Raw genomic sequence first — 12,673 nt, 5'->3', positions numbered from 1 at the left:
TCTGTTTCTTTTCGCCCGCTGTTCCTTTCCTCTCCTCCTTTAGACCATCCTGTTTTAATTATCTCCCCCTAATTCTGATTTTTTTACTCCTTTGCTTTTTTGTTGGTTTTTGAGTTGGCTTATTCTGAGTATATTTTCTGTTGGCTGCTCCCCGCAGTATGGCTGTGGCTTTACTGTGGTTGACTGTGGTCCCTGGGAAAGGGAGTTAGTGGGGCCGGGATGCCATTTTGGTTCTTTCGTCGGCAACATCTCAAATGGCACCCTATTCCCCATATAGTGCACTACTGTTGAGCTGAGCCTTTCATAAGAGTAGTGCAAAATATGGAGAATAGAGTGTTATCTGAGGTTTGCCCTTTTGTTCTCAGAACTTCCATTTTCTGTCTTTAAGTTGATGATTCCATTTTGGTTCCTTCATTGGGTCCTTTTGGGTTTGGTTTCCTGGTCGACTGTGTAATATTCTAACCTTGCCTCAATATCATTCTCCATCTTGTGCCTCTCTCTGTGTGGTTTCCCAAAGTGGGGCTGGTCTGCCCACTGCTTTGGGAAACTGTGGTCGACCATACTCCTTCAGTAGCTCTGTGTTTCTGCCCTGTAGGTCCAGCAAGGTGACCCTTTACATGTGTGTGTGTGTGAGCTCTATAGTGTGTGTTTGTGTATTTGCTTGTGTTTATATTTCTGTATACCTGTGTATGTAGGTTTCTGTATGTCTGTGTGTTTGTATATTTGTAAATTGACTCAGATACCACTGCTTAACCTGATATTTGACACTCTCAACCTCCCCATCCATCCTCTCTTTTCTCTCCGTCTATGCCTCCCCTCCTTCTCCTCTGCTCTCCATCATGCTTTCTTTCTCTATTTCTTAACCTCTCTTTTCTCCTCGCTCTTCTCCCCTTTCATCGAACGCTCTGTTCATCTGTCTCACCTTTCCTCCATCTCACTGCCCTCCTCTTCCCCTCGGCTGCTCTCTTCTCTCATATCTTCTATCCTCTACCTCTCTCTCGGTCCCCCTCTCTCTGTCCCTCCTCTCATCCTTTCCCCTCTCTCTGTCCCTGTAGTAAGGAGCAGCAGAAGAACAATAAGTGTGGCAATAAGTCTGTGTGGGAACAGAGGACCAAGGAGCTGAGGAAACAGACTCTAATGACCAGCAGAGAGGCCCTCTACAACGAACTGGACCCAGAGGACCGCTGGAAGGCAAGGAGAGAGGGATGGAGGGGGGAAGGCTGGAAGGAAGGGAAGGAGAGTGGAGGAATGGAAAGGGGATACCTAGTCAGTTGCACAGTTGAATGCATTCAATCAAAATGTGTCTACCGCATTTAAGCTGAGTCAGAGAGGTGAGGGGGCTGCCTTAATCGTCATCCACGTCATTGGTGCCGGGGGAGCAGTTGTTGTGGGGGTTAACTGCTTTGCTCAAGGGCAGAACAGCAGATGTTTCCACCTTGCCGGCTCAGGGATTCAAACAAGCAACCTTTCAGTTACTGTCCCAAGCTCTAACCTCTAGGCTACCTGCCACCCCAGAGAGGGGGGTAAGGAGGGAGGTGGGTAAGGAGGAAGGGAGACAGTGAGAGACAACCAACCAAATGGAGAAGGGTGGAGAGAGCGATGGAACACAGAAATGGGAGAAATTACGAAAGTTGGTAACAGTTTTTATTGGTCTGGGTTAAGCTGCTTGATACTTTTGGGTACTTACCTCATACAGTTCATTATAATTTATAACTACCTGGTAATTACCGGGTGCCAAATGTAACATATTGGTTGGTGCCTTTGTCAATTTACCATTAATTGAATCAAGTTTTTGAAAAAATAAGCGTTATAGGTGGTTATATGACCTCTGGAATGCTAACGATATTATGCCTCTCCTTGATTCCGCCTGGCCTTCCTCTTCCGTCCCCTGCTTAAAACTCTCCCAACCCAACCTTTCCCTCCCTCCCCCTCCCCTTTCTTCCAGGTGAACTACTCCCGCCACATCCGTCCTGATATGAAGACCCATACAGACCGCCCTCTAGTGGTGGACCCCCAGGAGAACCGCAACAACAACACCAACAAGACCACCAAAGAGCCTGACCCCCGCCTCAGCCAGCAGCACGCCGACGAGCTGGTCCGCAAGCAGACACACGTCCACGAGAGAGGAGGTGGGGGAGGAGGAGGTGGGGGCTCAGGGTCTGGTTCAGGCCCTGGAAGGCCTTACGAGCGTGCAGACTCTACGGAGAGCCGCAGGAGCCGTAAGGAGAGCAAGGAGCACCAGGAGCTCCAACACCACCACTCCTCCCATACCCGCCTAGATGCAACGATGCTGGGACAGAGTGGAGAGGAGAGGCCCCAGAGAAGGCACCACCACCCACGGGGCCAGGTGGGCTCATCGGAGCACAGGAAACCCCGCCAGCACCGCATGCCCCCAGAGGACGAAGAGGGGGGAGGTGGAGGTGGTGGAGGAGGAGGAGGAGGAGGGGAAAGGCGACACAAGAGCAGGGGGACAGAAGGAGAAGGCGAGGGGGAGCAAGAAGGGGGTGATGGAGGTGAGAGGAGGCAGAGACGGCATCGCCATGGCACTCAGTGTGATGGTGAGGGGAAGAGGACGCGGCAACACCGCAGGAAGTGAGGGAGACCCTGACACACACAGACACACACACATATATACGCACTCACACTTTCCTCTGTCAACTACTGTCCTTATACAGTAGTTCTCAGAACCATTCTGACATTTCCCTACTCCTTCTCTTCCATCAATCTCTCTCGTTTCTCCCTCTCTTCCTTTCTTTCCTTCTCTTTTCCTCTATAGGGATGGTCCCAACCTGTCCACCACACGGCCCATCCAGAAGAGCCTCTGTAGACAGGACAGCCAGTACAGCGAGGACATGGACAATGTCATGAACAGTAAACTGGCCACCAGCCAGCCCAAGCTACACCCAGGCTACACCCAGCAGCCCTGCCCTGCCTCGGGCCTCCCCAGCCCAGCCAACCACACTACCCCAGGCCCAGGCTTCGGCCCTGCAGGCCTCAACACTCACTTGACCAACAGCAGCTCCCACCTTGGCCTAGATGGAAGCCTGGTTCCTGCATATGGAAGTAGCACCCGGATACCGGACCACACGGCAGTGGACATACCACCCATGTTTCCTTCCCACAACGCCATATTACAGGGTGAGAGAGAGGGAAGAAAGAGGAGGGGAGGGGGATGGAGCGAGACTGTGTATGACCAAGGTTTATCAGGTCACTTCTTTAGTCAAAACATTGAGAAACAGCCACACATGCCATGCTATTTCTGAATTCTTGTTTCTTCCCTTCATTCTTCCCTGTCCTTTCCTCTCCTATCCACCCCTCCCTCCCCCTCTCTCTCTCTCTCCTCCCTCTCTTTCTTGCGTCCCTCCAGTCAATAAGAATGCTAACACAGAGCCTCTGCCTAAGAAGGAGGATAAGGAGGATGATGATGATGAGAAGGGTGATGAAGATGGACCCAAACCAATGCCTCCCTATAGCTCCATGTTCATCCTCTCTACCACCAACCCGTATGTGGGCACATGCATGCACACACACACAATCACAATCACACACACATGTATATTCATTATTAATTAATTTTTTGTGTTTGTTGCAATGTGTGTGTGTGTGTGTGTGTGTGTGTGTGTGTGTGTGTGTGTGTGTGTGTGTGTGTGTGTGTGTGTGTGTGTGTGTGTGTGTGTGTGTGTGTGTACGTGCATGCGTGTGTGTGTCTGCGTGTGTGTACGTGCATGCTTGTGTGTGTCTGTGTGTGTGATCAGATTCCGGAGACTATGCCACTACATTGTGACTCTGAAATTCTTTGAGTTTGGTATCCTGTCTACCATCGCTATGAGCAGTATCGCCCTGGCAGCGGAAGACCCCGTCTGGCCAGAATCACCTCGCAACAATGTGAGACACTCAATGCTAGCTCTGTTTCCGTATTAGCTTATATTTACTCTCCATGCTAACTTAACTATTAGCTAGCTTCTACTTTACCCTCCATGCTAACTTAGCTATTATAGCTAACTTCTACTTTACCCTCAATGCTAACTTAGCTATTATAGCTAACTTCTACTTTACCCTCCATGCTAACTTAGCTATTATAGCTAACTTCTACTTTACCCTCAATGCTAACTTAGCTATTATAGCTAACTTCTACTTTATCCTCAATGCTAACTTATCTATAAGCTAACTTTTACTTTACCCTCCATGCTAACTGAACTATTAGCGAGCTTCTACTTTATGTCTGCTAACTCTGTGTTCTCTCCCTTTATGCAGGTTCTGCGCTACTTTGACTATGTGTTTACGGGAGTGTTCACTTTTGAGATGTTGATTAAGGTCATTCTGAATCTATTTCACTCTAGCTATACTTTTAATTTTTTGACGTGAAACAATCAATAACAAAACATATCCACTCTCTCTGTCGCCCTCACTCTAACGCCCCCCCTCACTCTCTCTCACTTTCTCTCTCACTTTCTCTCTCTCTCCCCCTCTTCCCCCTCTCTCTCCATCCCCCCACACCTCTCTCTCAGATGGTGGATCTGGGCCTGGTGTTGCACCAGGGCTCCTATTTCCGTGACCTGTGGAACATCCTGGACTTTATAGTGGTTAGTGGTGCTCTGGTGGCCTTCGCCTTCACGTAAGTTACCCTCCTGTCCCGTCATCTCCTCTCCCCCAACTCTCTCTTGTCCTGCCTGCTGCCCCATCTCCTCCTCTCCCCCATCTCCCCCTCTCTCTCCTCTCCTCTCTGCCCCCTCTCTCTGCTGTCCTTGCAAGGGGTCACAACGTCACAGCGCAGACAGCCTCACAAGCGCCCTGGAGTAAAGCCCCACTCTCTCTCTGTCTCTACTCTATCGCTCTCTCTCTTCTGTCACTCTTTCTTCTGTCACTCTCTCTTCTGTCACTCTCTCTTCTGTCACTATCTTGTCTCTTTATATCCCATGCTCTTGTTCTGTCTCATGTTCACACTCCCACGCTCTCTCTCCTGTCTCACTCTGTCTCAGTCTTAGCTCCTCTGTCTAGCTCTGTCTCACTCGATCAACAACCTTCCCACAACCTTCCCATAGCATCCAACTCCCCAGGCTACTGGCACTACCGTTTCCCCAATTCCCCTTTCAATCATCGTTCGCCAGAGGCAACCACTTTCCTCTCCTCCTGTCCTTTATCCCGCTCCCCATCTCACCTGCCTCCCTCGCTCCTCGTTTCTACTTCTCCCCCCTGCGGTCCAACACTATCCCCCTCCACCCTTTCTCTCCCAACGTCCACTATGCCCCCCTCTCTCGCTCCTCTCCTCCCCCTTATCTCCCGTGGGTGTGAGGACCACCCCAGGCACCTGTAACCCTTTAGTGTCCCGGGCGGTTCTGGAGCTGAGGGGCCTGAGCCGCACCCCTCCTCCACCCCTCCTACGGAGCAGGTATTTCAGCTTCCTTCTTCTGCACGCCACTGCCTGAGCTTGGGCTGGGAGTGGGACAGGTGCTATGGCTGGTGATGAAGCTGGTACTATCGCTGGGGCTGGAGCTTGGTGTGGGATGAAGAAGGGTGCTTTAATGAAATAAAGGTTTAGGATGGGGGAAGTTCTGGGTCTAAGGCTAAATGGAACGGGAGCTGGGGGTCTGGGGAAAGACAAGTGTTGGGTCTAAGGCTAAATGGAACGGGAGCTGGGGGTGTGGGGAAAGACAAGTGCTGGGTCTAAGGCTAAATGGAACGGGAGCTGGGGGTGTGGGGAAAGACAAGTGCTGGGTCTAAGGCTAAATGGAACGGGAGCTGGGGGTGGGGGAAAGCAAGTGCTGGGTCTAAGGCTAAATGGAACGGGAGCTGGGGGTGTGGGGAAAGACAAGTGCTGGGTCTAAGGCTAAATGGAACGGGAGCTGGGGGTGTGGGGAAAGACAAGTGCTGGGTCTAAGGCTAAATGGAACGGGAGCTGGGGGTGTGGGGAAAGACAAGTGCTGGGTCTAAGGCTAAATGGAACGGGAGCTGGGGGTGTGGGGAAAGACAAGTGCTGGGTCTAAGGCTAAATGGAACGGGAGTTGGGGGTGTGGGGAAAGACAAGTGCTGGGTCTAAGGCTAAATGGAACGGGAGCTGGGGGTGTGGGGAAAGACAAGTGCTGGGTCTAAGGCTAAATGGAACGGGAGCTGGGGGTGTGGGGAAAGACAAGTGCTGGGTCTAAGGCTAAATGGAACGGGAGCTGGGGGTGTGGGGAAAGACAAGTGCTGGGTCTAAGGCTAAATGGATGGAAAGACAAGGGGGTCTAGTTGGGGGTGTGGGGAAAGACAAGTGCTGGGTCTAAGGCTAAATGGAACGGGAGCTGGGGGTGTGGGGAAAGACAAGTGCTGGGTCTAAAATGGAACTAAAAGACAAGTGCTGGGTCTAAGGCTAAATGGAAGGGAGCTGGGGGTGTGGGGAAAGACAAGTGCTGGGTCTAAGGCTAAATGGAACGGGAGCTGGGGGTGTGGGGAAAGACAAGTGCTGGGTCTAAGGCAAATGGAGTGGGGGTGGGTCTGGGTCTAAGGCTAAATGGAACGGGAGTTGGGGGTGTGGGGAAAGACAAGTGCTGGGTCTAAGGCTAAATGGAACGGGGCTGGGTCTAGCTAAATGGGGGTGTGGGGAAAGACAAGTGCTGGGTCTAAGGCTAAATGGAACGGGAGCTGGGGGTGTGGGGAAAGACAAGTGCTGGGTCTAAGGCTAAATGGAACGGGAGCTGGGGGTGTGGGGAAAGACAAGTGCTGGGTCTAAGGCTAAATGGAACGGGAGTTGGGGGTGTGGGGAAAGACAAGTGCTGGGTCTAAGGCTAAATGGAACGGGAGCTGGGGGTGTGGGGAAAGACAAGTGCTGGGTCTAAGGCTAAATGGAACGGGAGCTGGGGGTGTGGGGAAAGACAAGTGCTGGGTCTAAGGCTAAATGGAACGGGAGCTGGGGGTGGGGGAAAGACAAGTGCTGGGTCTAAGGCTAAATGGAACGGGAGTTGGGGTGTGGGGAAAGACAAGTGCTGGGTCTAAGGCTAAATGGAACGGGAGCTGGGGGTGTGGGGAAAGACAAGTGCTGGGTCTAAGGCTAAATGGAACGGGAGCTGGGGGTGTGGGGAAAGACAAGTGCTGGGGTTGTAGCCTGGATCAGGATGGGGTAAAAAAGAAGAGGGTTAAGGTTGAGACAAGGGGGTTAGGGCTGGAGTGGGGGTGGGAGCAGGTGGGGTTGAGTGAAGAGAGGTGTAGTTCTTGGAATAGTACATTGATACATTGACCCTCTTGAAAAGAGATGCTGAGTCTTAATGTGACTACCTGGACCGACACAGGATAGATCAACAGACTAAAGGGAATGGTTGGGTTGGGTGTGATGCTAACATTTGGGTAGGCTTAAAAGGGTTGTTTTTGGACTGTGCTAGAATTATTAGCTTTTTCATGATCCAGACTTCTTATCGTATAGAGTGGCGCCTGAAATGGTGTCCAAGATTTCTCCGGGCTGGTTGATTTAGACCTAGGATATGATTTTATAATGATTTTATACATAGTTGCTTGATATGAAGTCATTGGTTAAGGCTTGTGAGTTGATTATTGTACATGCTACCTGAACACATAGTGCATGAGTTATTCTGACAGTATTGATGTTAGTCTTTCCACACTAACCCAGTCCCCTTATACAGGTGGATCACTGGAAAAACATGGCGACCAGGGCATTTTGATGCACTCAATTCAGGAATTGAATTTGAAATGTTGAACCCCTTCAAAGAAAATCCTGGGATATTTTCAAAACCATTCATTCCATTTCAACGGATCATCTGAATTGACTGAATCAAAATGGAATCAAAAGCCCAACCCTGAAGGAAAGCACGGGTATGAGGATGATGTGCACGTGGGCATGCATACATACTTGACGTCCATATACAAGCATCTAAGAATGGGAATGGCTATAACTAACAGTCATTTCTGTAATGCATATGAAGAACCTATCATAGCTCAGAGTATATGATCATTCATTAGCTGATAGGGGTGTTGCGTGTTTCGCAAACAGAAATCACTCCGACCGGGGAACTTCCCAAGCATGTCTTATACCTCCTCAGGGAAGGTCCCTTTCCTCCACCCTTACTCCCTAGGCCCTAACACTAGCTCCCATTGCTTAACCCTTTGCTTCCCCTCCAAAGAGTGGGGCTACAGATTACCGTTACAGTGGGCATGCAAGTTTTCTTCTCCTTTAAGGGAGAAAGCTAGAAAAAGATACCTGGATGTGCCTGCAGAATACTCCCTCCATCCCTCACTCCATCCCTCACTCCATCCCTCACTCCATCCCTCACTCCTTTACTCTGCTCCTGTGGAGAGAAACAAACTGTTCACCAATCCCTTTTACATTCCTCCTTCCCCTCCTCACTCCGTTTTCCTGATCTCCAACTGGATAGATTCACAGAATGTTAGCATTGCCCAGCTAGCATTAGCATCATTACAATTGCCTATCCAATCATTTCACATCTGCAGTCATGTGAAGGAGATGAAGGAAAGGATGATTTGTAGGAATATTTGGACGCTCAAGGTAGAAGTTGCAAACCACAGATCTAAGACCAGATTGTCCTCCCACAAATCCTAACCTTGCCTGTTAGGCTGGTAAAAACAAATATGATCCTAGATCAGTTTTCGGGGACAACTTCATACTCTTCCTCTGAGTGGCCGGTGCTCCAGGGTGGCAGTGGCACCCCCTGTCTGTGGGACTGACCCCTGATCCTGCCATGCTATCTGTGTATGTGTGTGCCACTGTCAAGTGTGTGTGTGTGTGTGTGTGTGTGTGTGTGTGTGTGTGTGTGTGTGTGTGTGTGTGTTTGAGTATTTCATGTATATATGTGTCTTTCTGTATGTATATATGTGTGTTGCATCTATATATATGTGTATATTTCTGTATGTATGTGTTGCATACTGTATATATGTGTTTATCTGAGTGTATATGTATGTTCATGTGTTTCACTTTCTTTGTTAGGCCTGCGTTTTTAGTCTTAAGGTATAATGGAATGTTTAACAAAGGTCCAGACAGACAGACAGACTGACTGACTGACTGACTGACTGATAGATTAGTCAGAGAGACAGAGACTCTGATAGATTAGTCAGATAGACAGAGACTGATAGATTAGACAGAGACTGATAGATTAGTCAGATAGACAGAGACTGATAGATTAGTCAGATAGACAGATACTCTGATAGATTAGTCAGATAGACAGAGACTCTGATAGATTAGTCAGATAGACTGATACTCTGATAGATTAGTCAGAGAGACAGCAAGACAGACAGACAGACAGACTCTGATAGAGCAGTCAGAGAGACAGCAAGACAGACAGAGAGAGATTGTGATAGATTAGTCAGACAGACCGACAGAGACTCTGATAGATTAGTCAGACAGACTGATACTCTGATAGATTAGTCAGAGAGACAGCAAGACAGACAGACAGACTCTGATAGAGCAGTCAGAGAGACAGCAAGACAGACAGAGAGAGATTGTGATAGATTAGTCAGACAGACCGACATAGACTCTGATAGATTAGTCAGACAGACAGACAGAGACGCTGATAGATCAGTCAGATAACAGTGAAACTCACAGGGCCAAAGCAGACTGTAACAGATAGTGCCCTTATTCAATTGGTCGAAATCAAGCAGCATTGCAGATAGAACGAGTACTCCCATTGGAGATCTGTATCACCACTTTGATCTAATTACTCTGGCATCCACTGTCTGGCCTGATGATCGGTGGTATCTGGGCTCATGCCGTCATCCTGCATGCCTCTCAAATAAATAGAAGAACCGCTGTGCCTGAACATAATGCCCTTCCCAAGGCAGGATACTGATAGGCCGAAACTGGTACAAGCCTACACTAGTGGACCAATCAGATGACTGAAAGGGAAGTGGTTTGATATTGGTTACGAACATGGATGTTCCCCTCAGTTGACCCTATGGAATTGTTAAAGCATCATTGATGTTAATCGTCAGTGGTGGCACTAGTTTGGTGCTGTGTCCCAGTTATGTGTTCTCTCTGTGTGTGTGTGTGTGTGTGTGTGTGTGTGTGTGTGTGTGTGTGTGTGTGTGTGTGTGTGTGTGTGTGTGTGTGTGTGTGTGTGCGTGTGCGTGTGCGTGTGTGATAATGGACTTCAATAAGGGCATAGATTGTTTAGTCACGAAACTAGCATTGAATTATATAACTTCCCATGCCAGACAAACAGACAGTTAGCTAGGAGTGTGTATGTCATGGAGGTTGAAGATATGACAGGCAAACAGACAGGTAGCTAGGAGTGTGTATGTTGGGGAGGTTGAAAATATGTGTGTATGTGAGAGGGGAGGGATCTAACAAAACGCAGGCCTTGCACTCTTTTTTTCTGTTTCTCTGTCTCTCATATGGATGTTTTTCCTCCTTCAAACCCGTCCTTTTCCCTTTGTCCCATTTTCTCTCCTTCTCTGTCTCCTTCTTTTCCTACCTCTCCTCTCTCTCTCTCTCTCCTCTCTCTCTCTCTCTCTCTCTCTCTCTCTCTCTCTCTCTCTCTCTCACTCTCTCTCCTTCTCTGTCTCAATTCTTTTCCTACCTCTCTCTCACTCTCTCTCTCTCTCTCCTCTGTCTCTCTGTCTCTGACCCTCTCTGATCTCTCTCTCTCTCTCCTCTCTCTCCTCTCTCTCTCTCTCTCTCTCTCTCTCTCTCTCTCTCCTTCTCTGTCTCTTTCTTTTCCTACCTCTCTCTCTCTCTCCTCTGCCTCTCTGTCTCTGACCCTCTCTGATCTCTCTGATCTCTCTCTCTCCTCTCTCTCTCTCTCTGTCTCTGTCTCTGACCCTCTCTCTGTCTCTCTCTCCTCTCTGTCTCTCTCTCTTCTCTCTCTCCTCTCTGTCTCTCTCTCTCTCTCTCTCTCTCTCTCTCTCTCACTTCTCTCTGTCTCTGACCCTCTCTCTGTCTCTCTTTCCTCTCTGTCTCTCTCTCTTCTCTCTCTCTCTCTCTCTCTCTCTCTCTCTCTCTCTCTCCTCACTTCTCTCTGTCTCTGACCCTCTCTGATCTCTCCGTTCCGGACCAACAGGAGCAGTAGCGGGTAAAGTTGTGTTCTCTCTCTTTCTCTTCTGCTGCACTCTGACTGCTTGTCCTTCCGATCACACGGCTTTCCTCTCTTTCTTTTTTAAATCTGTCCGTCCTCACTGTCGCCCACATGTCTTTATCTCTTTCTCTCTCTCTCTCTGTCATTCACCCTGCTCTCTCTGTGGAACAGCTCTGACTAACATACGACTCAAGTGAATTCAACATTAATCAAATGTGAATCGTTCATGTGTGAGTCTGAACTAAGTCTAAAGCAAATCATAAGTGACTCCGAACAGACAATGAGAATAAAGAGAGCAGAGGACGCAGAGTAATAGGTGAACCAAGTGAATCAAGTGAAGAGAAGGGGGAAGTGTGATAGATACAGCAGCAGTAATAGCAACAGGTACTGGGGGCTGGTCATGCTGGAGCTAGAGAGCAGATGGAGACAGCGGAGAGAGGCAGTGAGTCCTAGGAAATACTGCTCATGGAGATCAGGCATACACATACGCATCCATGCAAACAAACACTCACACACACGCTATCGCAGGCAGATTTTGTAAACACACACACATACCTACACACGTGCAGAGACAGATGTGTAAACACACACACACACACACACACACACACACACACATACACACACACCAGTAAGTAGCCTTACATCTGGTGTAACAGCTGCAGCAGCAACAGGAGGTTCTAGAAGACCTCAGGCATCCCCCACCATGACCCCTGACCTTGGAGAGGTCACAGCTTACCTTTTACCCCCTGAGGCTGGGTAGGGAAGACCCAGGGAGAAACCTGGAGAAATTTCTCACTGAGATGTTAGTTAGTTTGTTAGTTTGTCAGCTAGTCACCTAGTTATCTAGCCAGTTCATTATTCATTCAGATCTTATGTGCAATTGGGACAGGGTTACCTCCACCAACCAGGTTCTAGGGCTAGTCTCTCTTCTCTCTATGACCAGATACTCAGAGAGAATCCTGTCCACTCTCACACATGTTAGTATGTCCACAGTCTCCCCTCTAAAAAAAGAAAGAGGTTTGGCTTGGCATTTCAGTCCAGAAATGCCTGCACAATATGTTTGTCTTTGCCAAAGACCAAGACACAATGTCATGCTGTTTGGGCTATGCTATGAAACCAGCTTCGGGAGGGGAATGGTAAAGCTAGTGTCTCTGTGTAGAAAAGTTCCCCATTCCTCGAGCTATCAATGGAGAACAAGGTTTCAATACAGCATGGGAAGCTATAGGTTTCAAAGCAGCATGAGTAGACTGCACTGTTTCAGTCTTTCAGTGCATGTGTCCGTGGGTTCAGCCACCTTGCTTAGTGTTGGATGATGCATTGCACAGTGCTGGAGTTGTTGAGAGTAGTTTGAATGGAACAATCCATGTTTATATAGCATGTAACAGCATACAGAAAGCTGAAAGTACAGTGCGACTTAACCTTGTAGAAGTAGTCTGTCATAATACAGCATGCTTTGTCAACTAACCCTGTCTGAGTTCCTGTCAGTGAGCGAACTCAACAGCTACCTTTTAGGAATGCTCTCCTACTACTTCTTCTCTCTTCTATTTGAACCAAGAGGGGCTACGCCAGCTTCCTCCATGTGCCGCCCCCTCCCTCTCTGACTGTGTGTGTGTGTGTGTGTGTGTGTGTGTGTGTGTGTGTGTGTGTGTGTGTGT

The 12,673-nt window shown here is 48.8% G+C and overlaps 1 protein-coding gene and 1 pseudogene across 1 annotated transcript in view; both read left to right on the top strand.

Annotated features, from left to right (window-relative positions):
* LOC135554533 (Ig mu chain C region membrane-bound form-like) overlaps positions 1-12,673 on the top strand; it is a 526,132-nt pseudogene that overhangs the window by 272,420 nt on the left and 241,039 nt on the right.
* LOC135554531 (voltage-dependent P/Q-type calcium channel subunit alpha-1A-like) overlaps positions 1-12,673 on the top strand; it is a 186,226-nt gene that overhangs the window by 71,805 nt on the left and 101,748 nt on the right. The window contains exons 20-26 of the mRNA XM_064986875.1: positions 1,056-1,191; positions 1,946-2,592; positions 2,777-3,138; positions 3,368-3,503; positions 3,756-3,885; positions 4,255-4,314; positions 4,509-4,615. Coding sequence (XP_064842947.1) covers positions 1,056-1,191; positions 1,946-2,592; positions 2,777-3,138; positions 3,368-3,503; positions 3,756-3,885; positions 4,255-4,314; positions 4,509-4,615 — 1,578 coding nt within the window. The remainder of the gene's footprint in view (positions 1-1,055; positions 1,192-1,945; positions 2,593-2,776; positions 3,139-3,367; positions 3,504-3,755; positions 3,886-4,254; positions 4,315-4,508; positions 4,616-12,673) is intronic.

This window comes from Oncorhynchus masou, chromosome 14 (genome assembly GCF_036934945.1).
Source record: "Oncorhynchus masou masou isolate Uvic2021 chromosome 14, UVic_Omas_1.1, whole genome shotgun sequence".
Classification (NCBI taxonomy): Eukaryota; Metazoa; Chordata; class Actinopteri; order Salmoniformes; family Salmonidae; genus Oncorhynchus; species Oncorhynchus masou.
Note: the sequence above shows the minus strand (reverse complement) of the source record. Positions and strands in the feature narration are given on the sequence as shown.